This window comes from Mastigoproctus giganteus, chromosome 7 (genome assembly GCF_048544385.1).
Source record: "Mastigoproctus giganteus isolate SK-2022 chromosome 7, ASM4854438v1, whole genome shotgun sequence".
NCBI lineage: Eukaryota > Metazoa > Arthropoda > Arachnida > Uropygi > Thelyphonidae > Mastigoproctus > Mastigoproctus giganteus.
The window spans coordinates 225,694,226-225,708,811 of NC_143581.1; the positions used below are offsets into that span (position 1 = coordinate 225,694,226).

A 14,586-nucleotide genomic window follows, 5' to 3' on the forward strand; every position below is an offset into this window, starting at 1 on the left:
CCCAAAACCTCTCTCAGGCTTCTAGATTCCATTCAGAAGAGGGCAGTTAGGTTAATTAATGTCTCATCTCTCCACTCTCTGTCTCATAGACTTTGTTTCTGCTGTGTGCATTTTCTGTAGATACTTCCATGGGCACTGTTCTTCTGAATTGGCTTCTATAATTCCTGATCTCTCAAAGCAGACTGAACATGTGCCGCAACCAGTCAACCTCCTTTTACTGTCCAAGTTCAAACTCACAGAACCAACTTTTCTTTTTCCTCATTTATTCGATCAACTTCTGTTTTCTAGAACAACCTTCCTTCATACATATTTCCTGAAAATTACAATCTATAGAAGTTCAAGTCTAATGTCAACAAGTATCTTCTTTCGTCTTTTCAACCTTCAACCCATGCATGGTACTAAGTACTATAGGTTCTAAAAAAAGTACCTGTACATAACAATGGTCCTTGAGAATGAAAAAAAAAATTTGTATGGAAAACACATTTATTTAACATAATATAGTGTAAGACAGTAAACTAATTATAAGGAATTATGGGAGATTCTTTCTTTGGCAATTCTTTACTTTTTATTTAATTTTACTTTATTGCTTATTATTAGTTATATTTTGTAGTTTACAATAATATACCTATGTAAATCTAAGCAGACGCCATTACAGAATTTTTAGTGCGAACCCCCTGGAACACTTTCGCAAACCACCGGTGGGAACCGCTGATTTAAGTGATCAATAATTAAAAGAAGCTTTTTAGTCACTTCTGCTGACCTAAAAAAAAGAAGGGGACTCAAAACAGGTAACTTGGAGTCATAACTTTATTAATGACAGGAAATTTTGTTCTTTTATAAAAGCTGGCTTCAAACACTAACTGTTATATGAAGATTAAATAAATAATACTCATTCTTAAGAATGACAATAATTAAAATTTCAAGAGATGAAAATGAAAACAAAAGATAAATAAAAATTCAAATTTTAATAAAAACAATTTTAAGAAACTATTTGTATAAACACATAGATAATACATCTATGTGTATCAAAAAATGTACTATATGATTATTAAACACATATAGATAATACATCATAACATGTCAAATGTGAAGAGAAATTTTAAATTAAATAAAAATGTCATCACTGCATGGTATTGTGTAGAGAGAAAGTATACTTTTTAGAGTTTCATAGAAACAGAATGGGCCAGAAAATCAGAATGTCTTATAATAGGGAATTTTAACTTTCCCCATGTATTGACTGGAACTTTTCAGTTGGTCACACACAGATTAGCAAGACTTTTGTGTATTTATTGGATGACTGTTTTCTACAGCAGAATGTTAGAGAGGCAACAACAGGGAGTAATACTTTTGATCTGATTATCAGCAGTGATTATTCCTGCATTAAGAATCTGCACATAAAAGAACTACCAGGTGGCAGTGATCACAGTATATTGATTTGTGATTTACTTAAAGATGTAAATATCATCAAAGGATAAAAGGAAGGGTTTTACTTTTTTAAAGGTGATTACAGCAGTCTCAAACAGTTTTTTTAAATTCTATAAACTGAGACCAACTGATGATATTACTATCAGAGTTCTAAATGAGAAGCATAAGAGTATTTCTTCTACAGTATTTCTTCTAAACAGATGTCAGATGAATTGATGAGGCTAGTGGCAGAGAAGAAAAATGCATAGGGCAATGCAGAAGCCTATGGTAGATATAAACTAGTCTGTAATCAAGTCACAAAGAAAGTTAGGCAACCAAAGGCAGATTATGAGAAATCTTTGGCAAAGAATGAAAAGATAAATAGCAGACTCTTCTTTACTTATGTAAACACTAGAAGGAACAAATCAAATTCGTCTGCCTGATATGAATGACTGTTGACAATCCTGCTCAGGTTGCTGACAAACTGAATGAGTATTCTGATCTACATTCACACATGAGGAATTCTTTAGAGAAGGGGATACCAGAAGATTATCAAACTCTAACAGTGAGCTATTAGTAATAACTTGTTTTGTAATAACAGAGAGGAAAGTGGAAGAGAAATTGTTAAAGTTAAACATAAGAAAGGCACCTGGGGTGGATGGGATCTATCCAATTATATTAAGGGAGGCAGCAAAGAGAATAAGCAAACCATTAGCCATAGTTATGAGAGCATCCTTGGATTCAGGGTAATCCCCCTCAGACTGGAGATGTGGCAATGTATCCCCAATTCCCAAAGAGGGGCATAAGTAATTACAGACCTATTAGTTTAACTTCTGTTCCAGGGAAAACAATGAAGTCACTTAAAAAAGTATGCAGGATCATTTAGACAAGGCTGCAATTATACTTCAGACACAGCATGGGTTTGTTAAGGGAAAATCTTGTGTGAATAATTTGATTGGATACTATGATGTGGTCACAAAGGATGCAAAAAATAATTTTGATATCATATACTTGGATTTCAGGAAAGCTTTTGATACTGTTATACATAAAAGACTGCTGTACAAATTGGAATGGTTTGGCATTAAGGGCAAGTTGCTGCTATGGATAAAGGGATGGTTGAGTGGGAGCAGACAGAGTGGTAATCAATGGACACTGCTCTTCGTGGACTACTGTTATTAGCAGAGTCCCCAGTCCACCAGGGTTTAATGTTGGGCCCACTGTTGTTTTCTATATTTATCAGTGATACTGATGAAGGTTTATCAGGCTTAATGTCCAAGTTTGCAGATCATACAAAGTTTGGCAGAATGGTTAATAACAGGAACGATGGTATGCTACTGTAATAGGATCTGGAAAAGTTAGGGAGATGGGCTGAGAAATGGCAATTGCAGTTTGACAAATGCCAAGTACTGCATATGGATAACGGTAACCTCAGAGTAATGTACCAACTGTGTGGTACTACACTCATGGTAGTGGAAAAAGAAAAATATCTGGGAGGTAATTGTGTAGTCGGATATGAAGTTCTCTGAGCAATGCAGACAGGCTGCCAGGACAGCTTGCGTGGTTTTGTTAATGCTATTTGTTAGTGATAAAGGAATTTTGCTAACAGGGATGAAGAGATGATTATCCCATTGTATAAGGCAATGGTTAGGCCACATCTTGAGTACTGCATACAGGTCTGGAGGTCTCATTTTAGGAAGGATGCAGAGCTGCTGGAACAGGAACAGAAAAGGCCACCATGATTGGCAAGGATAACAAAGGAGTGCTCTTACCAAGCAAGGCCTTTTAGTTCTGCAAATTGCAGCATCTTAAGACTAGGCACATGCAAGGCAATATGATTGAGGTGTTTAAGGCTTTGATTGGATTGAGCAAGCTCAATACTGATGGAATTCTTCCTCTTGCTAAGACTGAATTTGAATTTCTGCACAAGGGGGCAGAAATTCAAATTCAGGAAGGATGGTTGCAGAAAAGATGTGTGGAAATTTGCCTCTGGTCAGTGGGTGGTTGATTGCTGGAACAAGCTTCTATCTGTTGTGGAAGTGGATGGTTTGAATAAATTCAAGGAAGAACTAAAACTATTGCATGAAATGAATAAATGAAATGTAAAATGTTTTTTTTTTGGGGGGGGGGGGTGATGCTGTATAAGCTTGCTTTCTGGCATTTCCCACTATTAATGCTAATATCATATTTTGCTCCCAATAAAAAAGCCCATGTTATCCTAAAATGACATCAAAATACAAATATATAACATCTTATTCAAACTAATAATATTTTACCTTTGTGGGCATCTTCAGTTTCATATTTTTTTTATTACTTTATGGAATGCAGGATATAATTTTGATTTCTAGCCTAATAGAACCACGGCAAAACTAAATTTTCACCGATTCGTATTGTTCAATTAGCATTTGTAGAGGCATATGATGCAAAAAATAAAGCTTAAACGGCAGCCAAAAAAAAAAAAAAATCCTTCCCATTTCATCCATCTATTTACTACAAATGTTTGTCCAATTCTTTGAATTTATTTAACCTATCAACTTCCACAACGACAGATGGAAGTTTGTTCCAGCAATTAACCACCCGCTGGCTAAAGGCAAATTTCCGCACATCTATTCTACATATGTCTTTTCTTAATTTGAATTTATGCCCCCTTAGGTTCGTAATCTGAACAAGTGGAAGGATCCCATCAGAATTCAGCGTGCTCAACCCATTCAAGGCCTTTACACCTCAATCAAATCACCGTGCAGGTGCGTAGTCTCCGGCCACTGCAATTTGCAGAACTTAAGCCTCTCTTGGTAAGAGGATCCCTTCATTCCCCTCACCAATCTTGTTGCCCTTCTCTGTACACGCTCAAGCAAATCTACATCCTTCCTAAAAAAGGGACTTCAAGACCTGTATGCAGTACTCAAGGTGTGACCTGACCACTGCCTTATACAAAGGGATAGTCACCTCCTTATCCCGGCTAACAAAATTCTTGTATATCATTGACAAGACCCCATGACCTACTCTGGCAGCCTGTCTGTACTGCTCAAAAAACTTCATATCTGACTGCACAATTACTCCCAGGTCTTTTCCATTCTGAACTAACCTGAATGTAGTACCACACAGTTTGTATGTTTCTCTAGGGTTACTTCTGCCCATATGCAGTACTTTGCATTTGACAATATTAAACTTCAGTTGCCACTTCTCAGTTCCATCTGCCCAAATTTTCTAGATACTGTTGCAGTAGTATACTGACTTTACTGTCATTAACAACCTTTGTGTCATCTTTGAGATTGTGCAGGGTCTGTGCTTGTTAACAGGAGAGACTGCTTCTGTTAACAAGAGATGGGATACACTTAAATAGAAAGGGTGCAAGAATATTTGCTGATGCTATCGAGGCAGAGTTAGGTGGGTTGGAAAACTGCTAGCTTGGGGGGATACACAGACTAATAGATTAACAGTAGCTGCTGACAGAGGTAAAAGTGATTCTTGCACTACTTTTATTGAAATGCAATTGAGCAGCAGCCTGGAAAACAAGGAAATGGGAATTTCCAGGACTGCTGGGAGTCATATTGGAACAAGTAAATACATGAGCTGTGTTAGTGTAACTAAGCGGAGAAACAGGTGCATGTACACCAATGCTAGGAGTATAGTTAATAAATTCGATGAGCTTGAAGTGCTAGTCAAGACGTCAAAGGCAAATATTGTTGGAATATCAGAGACATGGTGTCACACAGACATAAGCAGTGCAGAACTGGAATTGGGGGAGTACAATATGTACAGAAAGGATAGACAGGACAGGAAGGGAGGAGGGGTTATGCTGTTAGTTAAGAAACACAAAATCTAAGGAAGTGCATCCAGTTGATGTGGGTGGACAATGCAATGTTGAGTCTGTTTGGTGTGACAAGCACTGGGAAACGAAAAATGAGAGTAGGTGTGTGTTATAGGCCTAATTAATCTGATAAGTATAATGAGCAATTGTGTAGAGAAATAGAGTGGGCCAGTAAATTACAGTGTCTTATAATGGGGGATTTTAATTTCCCGGATATTGACTGGAATTTGTGGGTTGGTCACTCACATACTAGCAAGGCTTTTGTGGATTTATTGGATGATTGTTTTCTACAGCAGCATGTTCGGGAGGCAACTAGAGGGAGTAAGACTCTTGATCTGATTATCAGTAGTGATTCTTCATTCATCAAGAATCTGCAGATAAAGGAACCAGTAGGTGGCAGTGATCACAGTGTGCTGAAGTGGGATTTACTCAAAGAGGTAACTACCATCAAGGGTAAAGGAAGGGTTTTTACTTTCGTAAAGGTGACTATGATGGACTGAGACAGTATTTAAATTCTATACAGTGAGACCAACTGATGATGTTACCAACAGAAAATTCAAAATGGGAAGCATTCAAAGAATTAATCTTGGCAGCTACTACGTTTTTCATGCCAACAAAGAAATATTGTTCAAGATTTAGGCCTAAATGGATGCCAGATGAACTAATTAAACATGTAACAGAGAACAAAAATGCATGGGATACATATAAATTAACATGTGACACAGAAGCCTATGATAAATATAAGCTGGTCTGTAACCACGTTACAAAGGACATTAGGCAGACGAAGGCAGATTAAGAGAAATCTTTGGCAAAGGATGCAAAGAAAAACAGCAAAGAGTTCTTTACTTATGTAAACTCTAGAAGGAAGGGGATGAATCAGATTGGTCCACTTGATATCGATGGCTCAACTGTTGATGATCCTGCTCAGGTAACTAACAAACTAAATGAATATTTTGCAATGACATTCACTCATGAGCAGTTATTCAGGCAAGGGGAATACCAGAGGTGTATTCAACTCTGGCAGTAATCTAGATAATCTTGTAATAACTGAGAGTAAAGTGGAGGGGAAATTGTTGAGGATAAACACAAGAAAGGCACCTGGGGTGGTTGGAATCTATCCAGTTATATTAAAGGAGGTGGCAAAGGAAGTAAGCAAACCCTTAACCATAATTATGAGAGCTTCCCTGGACTCAGGGAAGTACCCATGAACTGAAGATGTTCAAATGTATCACCAATCCACAAAGGAGGATCAAAGGGAGACACAGGTTCAATTACAGACCTGTTAGTTTAACTTCTGTTCAGGGAAATTAATGGAGGCACTGGTTAAAGAAGCATTGCAGGACCATCTAGACAAGACTTCAGTTATAGCTCGGACACAGCATGGGTTTGTTAAGGGGAAGTCTTGTCTGACTAATTTGATTGGATACTATGATGTAGTCACAAAGGAACTGGATGCAAAGAATAACTTTGATATCATATATTTGGATCTTAGAAAAGCCTTTGATACTGTTGCACATTGACTGCTGTACAAATTGGAGCAGTGTGGCATCGGAAGCAAATTGCTGCTGTGGATAAAGGGATGGTTAAGTGGAAGAGGACAGAGAGTGGTAATCAATGGACACTGCTCTTCGTGGACTAATGTTATTAGTGGAATTCCTCAGTGTTCAGCATTCGGTCCATTGTTATTTTCTGTATTTATAAATGATATTGATGATGGTATATCAGGCTTAATGTCCAAGTTTGCAGATGATAATATGAAGGTTGGCAGGGTTGTTAATGACATACAATGTTGCAATAGGATCCAGAAAAGTTGAGCAGAGCGGCTGAGAGGTAGCAAATGAAGTTTAACATTTACAAATGTAAAGTACTACATATGGGAAGCAGTAATCCCAGAGTAACATATCAACTCTGTGGTACTACACTGACAGTGGTAGAGAATGAAAAGGACCTGGGGGTAATTGTGCAGGCATTTTCTGAGCAGTGCACACGGTCTGCAAGAGTAGCTCATGATGTCTTGTCAATGATATACAGGAATTTTTCTAGCAGGGATAAGGAGGTGATTATCCCGTTGTATAAGGCAATGGTCAGGCCACACCTTGAGTACTGCATACAGGTCTGGAGGCCTCATTTTAAGAAGGATGTAAAGCTGTTGGAATGAGTACATAGAAGGGCAACAGGATTAGTGAATGGAACAAAGAGTTTCTCTTACAAAGAAAGGCTTAAGCTTTGCAAATTACAGTATCTGGAGACTAGGCACCTGCGAGGTGATCTGATTGAAGTGTATAAAGTCTAGAATGGTTTGAGCATGCTCAATGCAGATGGGATTCTTCCTCTTGCTTAGAATAATCGCCTGAGAGTGCATAAATTCAAATTGAGGAAAGACGGTTGTAGGATAGATGTGAGGAAGTTTGCCTTTAGCCAGCGGGTGGTTGATTGCGGGAACAAACTTCCATCTGTTGTTGTAGAAGTTGATAGCTTAAATAGATTCAAGGCAGAACTTGAAAAACATTTGGAGCCAGTGGATGGGTGAAATAAGGGGTTTTTTTTTTTTTTTTTTTTTGGCTGATGCTGTATATAAGCTTGCTTTCTTGCATCATGTGCCTTTGCTAATGCTAATCTACAAACTTCAACATTAACCCTGATATAACTTCATCAATATCATTGATAAATATTCAAAACAACAATGAGTCCAACACCGAACCTTGGGGATCTCCACTAATGACATTGGTTCACAAAGAGCAGTGTCCATTGACACTGCTTTTCATGGACCAACTCTCTGTCTTCTCCACTCAATCATTCATTTATCCATTGTAGCAACTTGCCCTTAATGCCATACTGCTCCAATATGTACAGTAGTCTTCCATGTGCAACAGTATCAAAAGCTTTCCTGAAATCCAAGTAAAAATGTAAACTGCAGGCATTATGAATTCACTGCAGGTTGGAAGCCTCCTCAACAATTCATGTTGAGGGAAATGGACCATAATCTGCCACGCTGGACCACTGCAGGTCGGGAGATCGACCGTATTTAGCAGTCAAGGGCTTGAACCCTGGTCTACTTAAAGAGCATGTTCCCCTGCACTCCTTCTCCTGACCACTCGGCTATAGAGGCCTGAAATCCAAGTATATGATATTAAAATTATTTTCTGCATCCAGTTGCTTTGTGACCACATCACAGTATCCAATGAAATTGGTCAGACAAGACTTCCCCTTGACAAACTTATGCTTTGTATGAATTATTACTGCAGTCTTGTCTAGATGATCCTGCAATGCTTCTTAACCAGTAACTCAATTATTTTCCCCTGAACAGAAGTTAAACTAATAGGTCTGTAATTACTTGTGTCACTCTTTGATCCCTCTTTATGAACAGGGGGATACATTTGCTCATCTCTAGTCTTTGGGTACCTCCCCTGATTCCAAAGATGCTCTCATAATTATGGCTAAGGGTTTACTTCCTTTGCTGCCTCCTTTAATATAACTGAATAGATCCCATCCACCCCAAGGTGCCTTCCTTATGTTTAACTTCAACAATTTATCCTCCACTTTGCTCTCATTAATGACACAACATTAAAAACTGAATTAATCAAAAGAGTACATTTTTCTTGAATACAGGGATGCTCAAGATGTCCCAAAAGTATTTTGAAATTTAAATTCAGTTATGGGTCTCTATATTCAGAAACTGAATATAAATAATACATGTGCCATAGACAGGGAAAATTTTTTTTACCAATTTCTTTTTATATAAATATGCTTTACACACCTCATAAGTTTCATATATCTTTATGCCTTACGTAAAAATATGTCTCATGTAGCTACATATGCCTTATTTATAGGGTTTGGCAAAGGAAGGTAGGGATTTTAAGTTTCTATATGTTATAAAATATTAATAAAATTTATTTTGCTTTGATATACACTGAGTGGACAGAAATCGTGAGATACCTACCTAGTAATGGGTAGACCCACCTTTCTCCCAGATAATGGCAGTCACATGGCAAGGCATTAAGTCTACTAATTCACGAAAGCGTTCTACAGGTATTTCCATTCGTGTTTGCTGCACCACTGTCCATAATTCCATCGTATCCCTGGATGGAGAATGCAAAACTCAAATGGACCTTTCCAAAGCACCCCAAAGGTGCTGCTCTACAGGGTTCATATCCGGTAAACTGGGAGGCCATTCCATGGCCTTATGTACAATGTACAATCATAAATTTGATGGCATTAATCTGTTCTGCAACTCTTCCTCTTTCTTTTATTCTTTTACATAACTTCGTATATACATATATATGTATGGCACATGTGCCAAAACATATTCAGTTTGTAAAATCATACGCAATTTCACACTTAAGGGTTGGTTCCTGAATTTCAACTTATAATTTCTACCATGTAGACCAAAAAGGCTTCATCAGATAGCTTACATGAATTTGTGCATGAGAGCAGAATGGGGCAAACATACACTTCTTGATTTGGTACTTTAGTATTATTATTTACAAAATGATGCAAGAAAGCAAGCCTTAATATGGCATCAGCAAAAAAAAAAAAAAAAAAACTTTTGCTCACTTCATCTATCCATTCATCACCACAATCTACGAAAAGAATTTCAAGGTGAGATGTCCTTTCTGGCAACCAATCCAACATAGATAAGCTATAAAACCAACCTTAACTGACCCCTTTAAGTGTAAAATTATGCAGGGTATAACAGTTCCGTATAGTTCTGTAAGCATTAGCATTAGTTGAGGCATATGATACAAGAAAGCAAGCTTATACAGCATCAGCCAAAAAAAAAAAAAAAAACCTTCCCATTTCACCCATCCAGTCACTCCAAATGTTTGTCTAGTTCAGGCTTAAATTTATTTAAGGCTATCAACTTCCACAACAACAGATGGAAGTCTGTTCGAGCAATCACCTGTTGGCTAAAGGTAAACTTCCACACATCTGTTCTACAACTGTCTTAACTCAATTTGAATCTGTGTCCCCCCCCCCTCAGGTTCTTAGTCTGAGCAAGCAGGAATATCCCATCAGCACTGAGCCTGCTCAAACCATTCAAGGCCTTATACACCTCAATCAGATCACCTCACAGGTGCCTAGTCTCCAGATGCTGCAACTTACAGAAATTTCAAGAAGCTATTGGTATCCGAGTCATTAAGTGTTCTAGATACTCAATTAAAATAATAATTATAAAAGTGATCAGTTCTTGAAAATTTAATAAACAACAGCCCCTAAAGGTGGGGGGTAAAAATTTCCAAGGCAATGTCAAGAATAAAGCACATAACATTAAATCAGATGATTAAAGCAAGCTAATGTTAGAACAACAACCTCAGCTGTTATCAAATTAGCTGCTATTAATTCTTTAATTATCATAAGGTCCTTTTCACCACTAAAGAAAAGATATAAATATTTGAAAATTTAAACTACAACAGAATCTGGAAATCTCCACATTTTGAAGAATTAATATGACATATTAATTCTTCAAATTAAAATTATTAATTATTAATTAATTAAAAAATTAATTCTTCAAATTAATGAATAATGGTATTAATCTAATAGAAATTTTTATAATAACCTAAATGCAAATTAAAGAATTTTTAACACTGTTCATTAGAGCACTGGCTAAACAGAGGTCAAAAATAAATAGTTTAGTTTACAAATGGTAAAATATATACAGGTGACCCCAGCTTAATGCTGATAATTCGTTCCATAAAAACAGAGCGCTAAGCGAGCGCATCATTTCCCATAAGGTAACATATGTATTTGTGAGTTGTGGTCGGTGCCATAGGATATTTCCTAATCAATAATAAACGGCAGTGAAAAGATGCACAAATGTCGGTCAAAATATTTAATATTCAAATATTTGTACATATAAAATATTCTGCACTACATACTTTTATATTTATATATGAAAAGTATATAATTATGTGGTAACTACTTACGTATCAAAATGAAACTTAACATTCCAATTAAAATCATGAATTTAATTGATCTAAATTGATTTAATTTAATTGATGAATTTAATCATGAAAAATGTGTCAATTTTGGGTTGAACTTTGGCCCTCTTCCAAATAAACTAAAAGAGGTATTAATTTTAAATCCCCCACAGGGTTACCACCCAACAATAAAGTCAACCGATCCGATCCTTCGCCGCTTTGAACCTGGCATGTTTTTTTCTTCTTTCAATATGAAACTTCTTTTAGGCATTCGTTTCCACAACAGTCCTGCTTCATCTATGTTAAAAACTTGTTGAGAAGTATAACACATAACATCCCTCTTCAATATTTTTAGCAAGTTCTTTTTTGAAAGTTTCGGCTCCTTTTTGCACTTGCAGCTTCTCCCTGGATTTTAAATCTATTCCACCAGCCCTTACTAGTTTTAAATGGTTCCACTTTTTTTTTTTTTTTAGGTGAGTTTTCTTCAGATCATCATATTGGCTAATCTCTCTCTCTTTTAATAATATTTAACTTAACTGAATTCTGCATTGGATATTATCTTCAATAAAATTAGTTAAAGTCTTTCCATTTCAATCCTAATAGCCGGCCTAGTCCTAATTGCTTGCAGTGGAACAGTTATCTTTCCTGCTGCTAAAATTAATTCTTTATTTTTTTTTTTATAATTGTTCTTACAGTTAAACTTGCAAGTCCTAAATTATGGCACACATCCGCTTGTCTTTGACCGGAATCAATTCACTTCAAAACGCCTAATTTAATTTTCAAATTCAGTCTTTTTCTTAACATTTATAGTCTTCGTACTGCACTCAGACGTTGTTGCTTTTTCATTCTTATCGCCCATTATTAACTCTTTGAAAATGTAACTGCGTTGGTTGCATTAATTATGATACAATGTACAAGTAAGCTGTCTGTTTCGCACGATGTCTAATACGGTACTGAGTGATGACTAGACTTCGGATAAATGCATATAACGCAAATATTACAAGCAATATACTTGATCATTTTTTAAAATGTTGATCTCGGAACTATGTAACAAGTCACTGTACTGCAATTAAATTAGCATGCGAGAAAATTTCACTGAGCATGGGAAAATTTCTAAAGTCGACGTGGGAAACGTTTTAATGCTGTTTTGCTATTCATTTTCAAGCTATCGACTCCATCAAATGAAATGATTTCGTTAAATATGCCAAAAATGCAATCTGTAAAAGAGTGTTATAGTGATCTGTGACAGCATTATAGTCAGATACGGGTTATAATATAAGAACAGCGTTATAGTGGATCAGCATAAAGCAAACCACGTTTTTATTTATACTGCTGTATAAATAAAAATATAAAATAAACCATGCCATAAGGTGTATATTATAAATACATAAAATTAAAAGTTTACATAAATAATAAACCAAATGACAGCTATTATTTTTGGCCAAACAATAGCTATACAATGTTAATGAATGAATTTCATATTACAAGTCTATTTATAAAAAAAGGAAATCTGTCACTTAAAAACAGTGGTAAATAAATAATATTCTAAAATTAACTACTTCAATTCTCCAAAGTTAATTTGACTCTACACACACTAAATTTATTCTACAGTTCATCTCATCTAAATATCAATAAAGCAGTGGTTCCCAAACTGTGCTCTGTGGATCCCAATAATTTGCAAACAGTTCCCAGAGGATCCGTGGATAATTTCTGTAATGTCTACTTTGAATTTTATTTATTTTTTTAAACAAAATCTAAGTATCGTTACAAACTGGATGTTGCACCCAACATGAGAATTCAGTTGTCTACAATCACTCCCAACTTTAAAGGACTTTGTGAGACAAAAAAAAAAAAAACACCATTCTTCATATTACTAGCCTATGAGGTATGATTGATTGTATAATCAAATAATGACAGTTTTGTGTCAGTCTGATAACAAATCAGCTCTGAGATATAAATTTTTAATTTTGGATAACTATCATCCAAACACTCCATATTTAAGTGAACTAGGATGTGAGGATCGTGGTTATTTTTTGAATCCAGAAGGGGTCTGTGAGAAAAAACATTTGGGAAACACTGCAATAGAGAATCTGTGAATTCTTAGGATCTTTAAATTTCAAGATTTCAAACAGCAATAAAATAAAAATTTCCTTTATTCTAACCTTTGGTCTTCCTACTGGAGTTCTGGGTTTTGTTCTTGGAGTTTTATACATCAGCTTTTGCTCCCCTTTTAATAAGTGATATTTCATTGCTTCTATTAGAAAGTCTTTGCAAAGATGATTAGATTTTAGAAGAGGCTCTTCTTCCACCCGCTGTACTAAATATTCTTGTGATAATAAAGGTAACCGGACATGTTCCATAAGCTGTGCTAAATATTCTTGCCTGTTTTCCAAGTCATGGTTTACCCAAGCCATAACTGCTTCAAATACCTACAAATCAGAGAAGTACAATTAATCTTGCCATTAATTCAGAGAAAGAGAAATTATAATCAGAACAATTAACATATAAAGGATTACAAAAATTGAAAACATCATATTAAAATATAGCAAACATTTAAATTTAATAAAAGTTTTAATATTTTCTTTTTAAGAGAGAGAGAGAGAGAGAGAGAGAGAGAGAGAGAGAGAGAGAGAGAGAGAGAGAGAGAGAGAGAGAGAGAGAGAGCAGTCTATGATAGTCCCATTACAGGATTATTACATTTTATCATCTATAATGAGAGTTTATAAATCTGTGAATACATGATCATGAATACTGTAAAACAAAGACACAAAGCTTTACATGCACACTAAGGGAAACCCTAGAAGTGGATGTGATTTTTTTTTTTTTTATTTAAATGTATTAATTATTTCTTGAATAACCTGAAATATTAATGTCCATGCTATAAAGTTAAGATGGCCCTATTATCAACTAATAAATACAATAAATGTAATGTACAAAGGTACAAAAGATTGAGGGTTGTCTCCCAGTTTTTAATGATTAATTCTGATATCAATTTAAAATAAAACTTTTTCTTCTCTCACATTCCAGATTGCAATTTTTTTGCACCTTGGAGTTTCATGCAAGTTGTGAATTTTGTTAGTTCTAGTCACAAATAATCTCTAAAATTTGCTAATCTCCCCACCCCATCTCTTTTCTGGATTAGCATTTATTTCAAATTTGCTTTTTAGGTGGAAGAACAGACAACAATGTTGTCAATGTGAATTTTGTTAATTTCTTCTTGAATACTTGTCTGTTCATATCACACCATACAATAACATATCATATCATTTTTGTAGAGGCAAAAATGCCTCAATGCCATTTTTGACCTGCAGCTTGAGCTCAGTTATTTCTTGTAATTAGTTAATGTTCATTTTATTTTCAGCACTATGCTGTAATAGTTTTTCATGCTTCAAAATCTACTGTAATACAGTAGTTTTTGAAGCATGTCCTGTTTCCTAGTTTAGCCTTTCAAGATTT

General features: G+C 35.6%; 1 protein-coding gene across 1 annotated transcript in view; it reads right to left on the bottom strand.

The window, feature by feature from the left end:
- Nucleotides 1-14,586, bottom strand: part of kel (kelch protein) — a 72,716-nt gene that overhangs the window by 17,757 nt on the left and 40,373 nt on the right. The window contains exon 6 of the mRNA XM_090378590.1: nt 13,293-13,559. Coding sequence (XP_090234716.1) covers nt 13,293-13,559 — 267 coding nt within the window. The remainder of the gene's footprint in view (nt 1-13,292; nt 13,560-14,586) is intronic.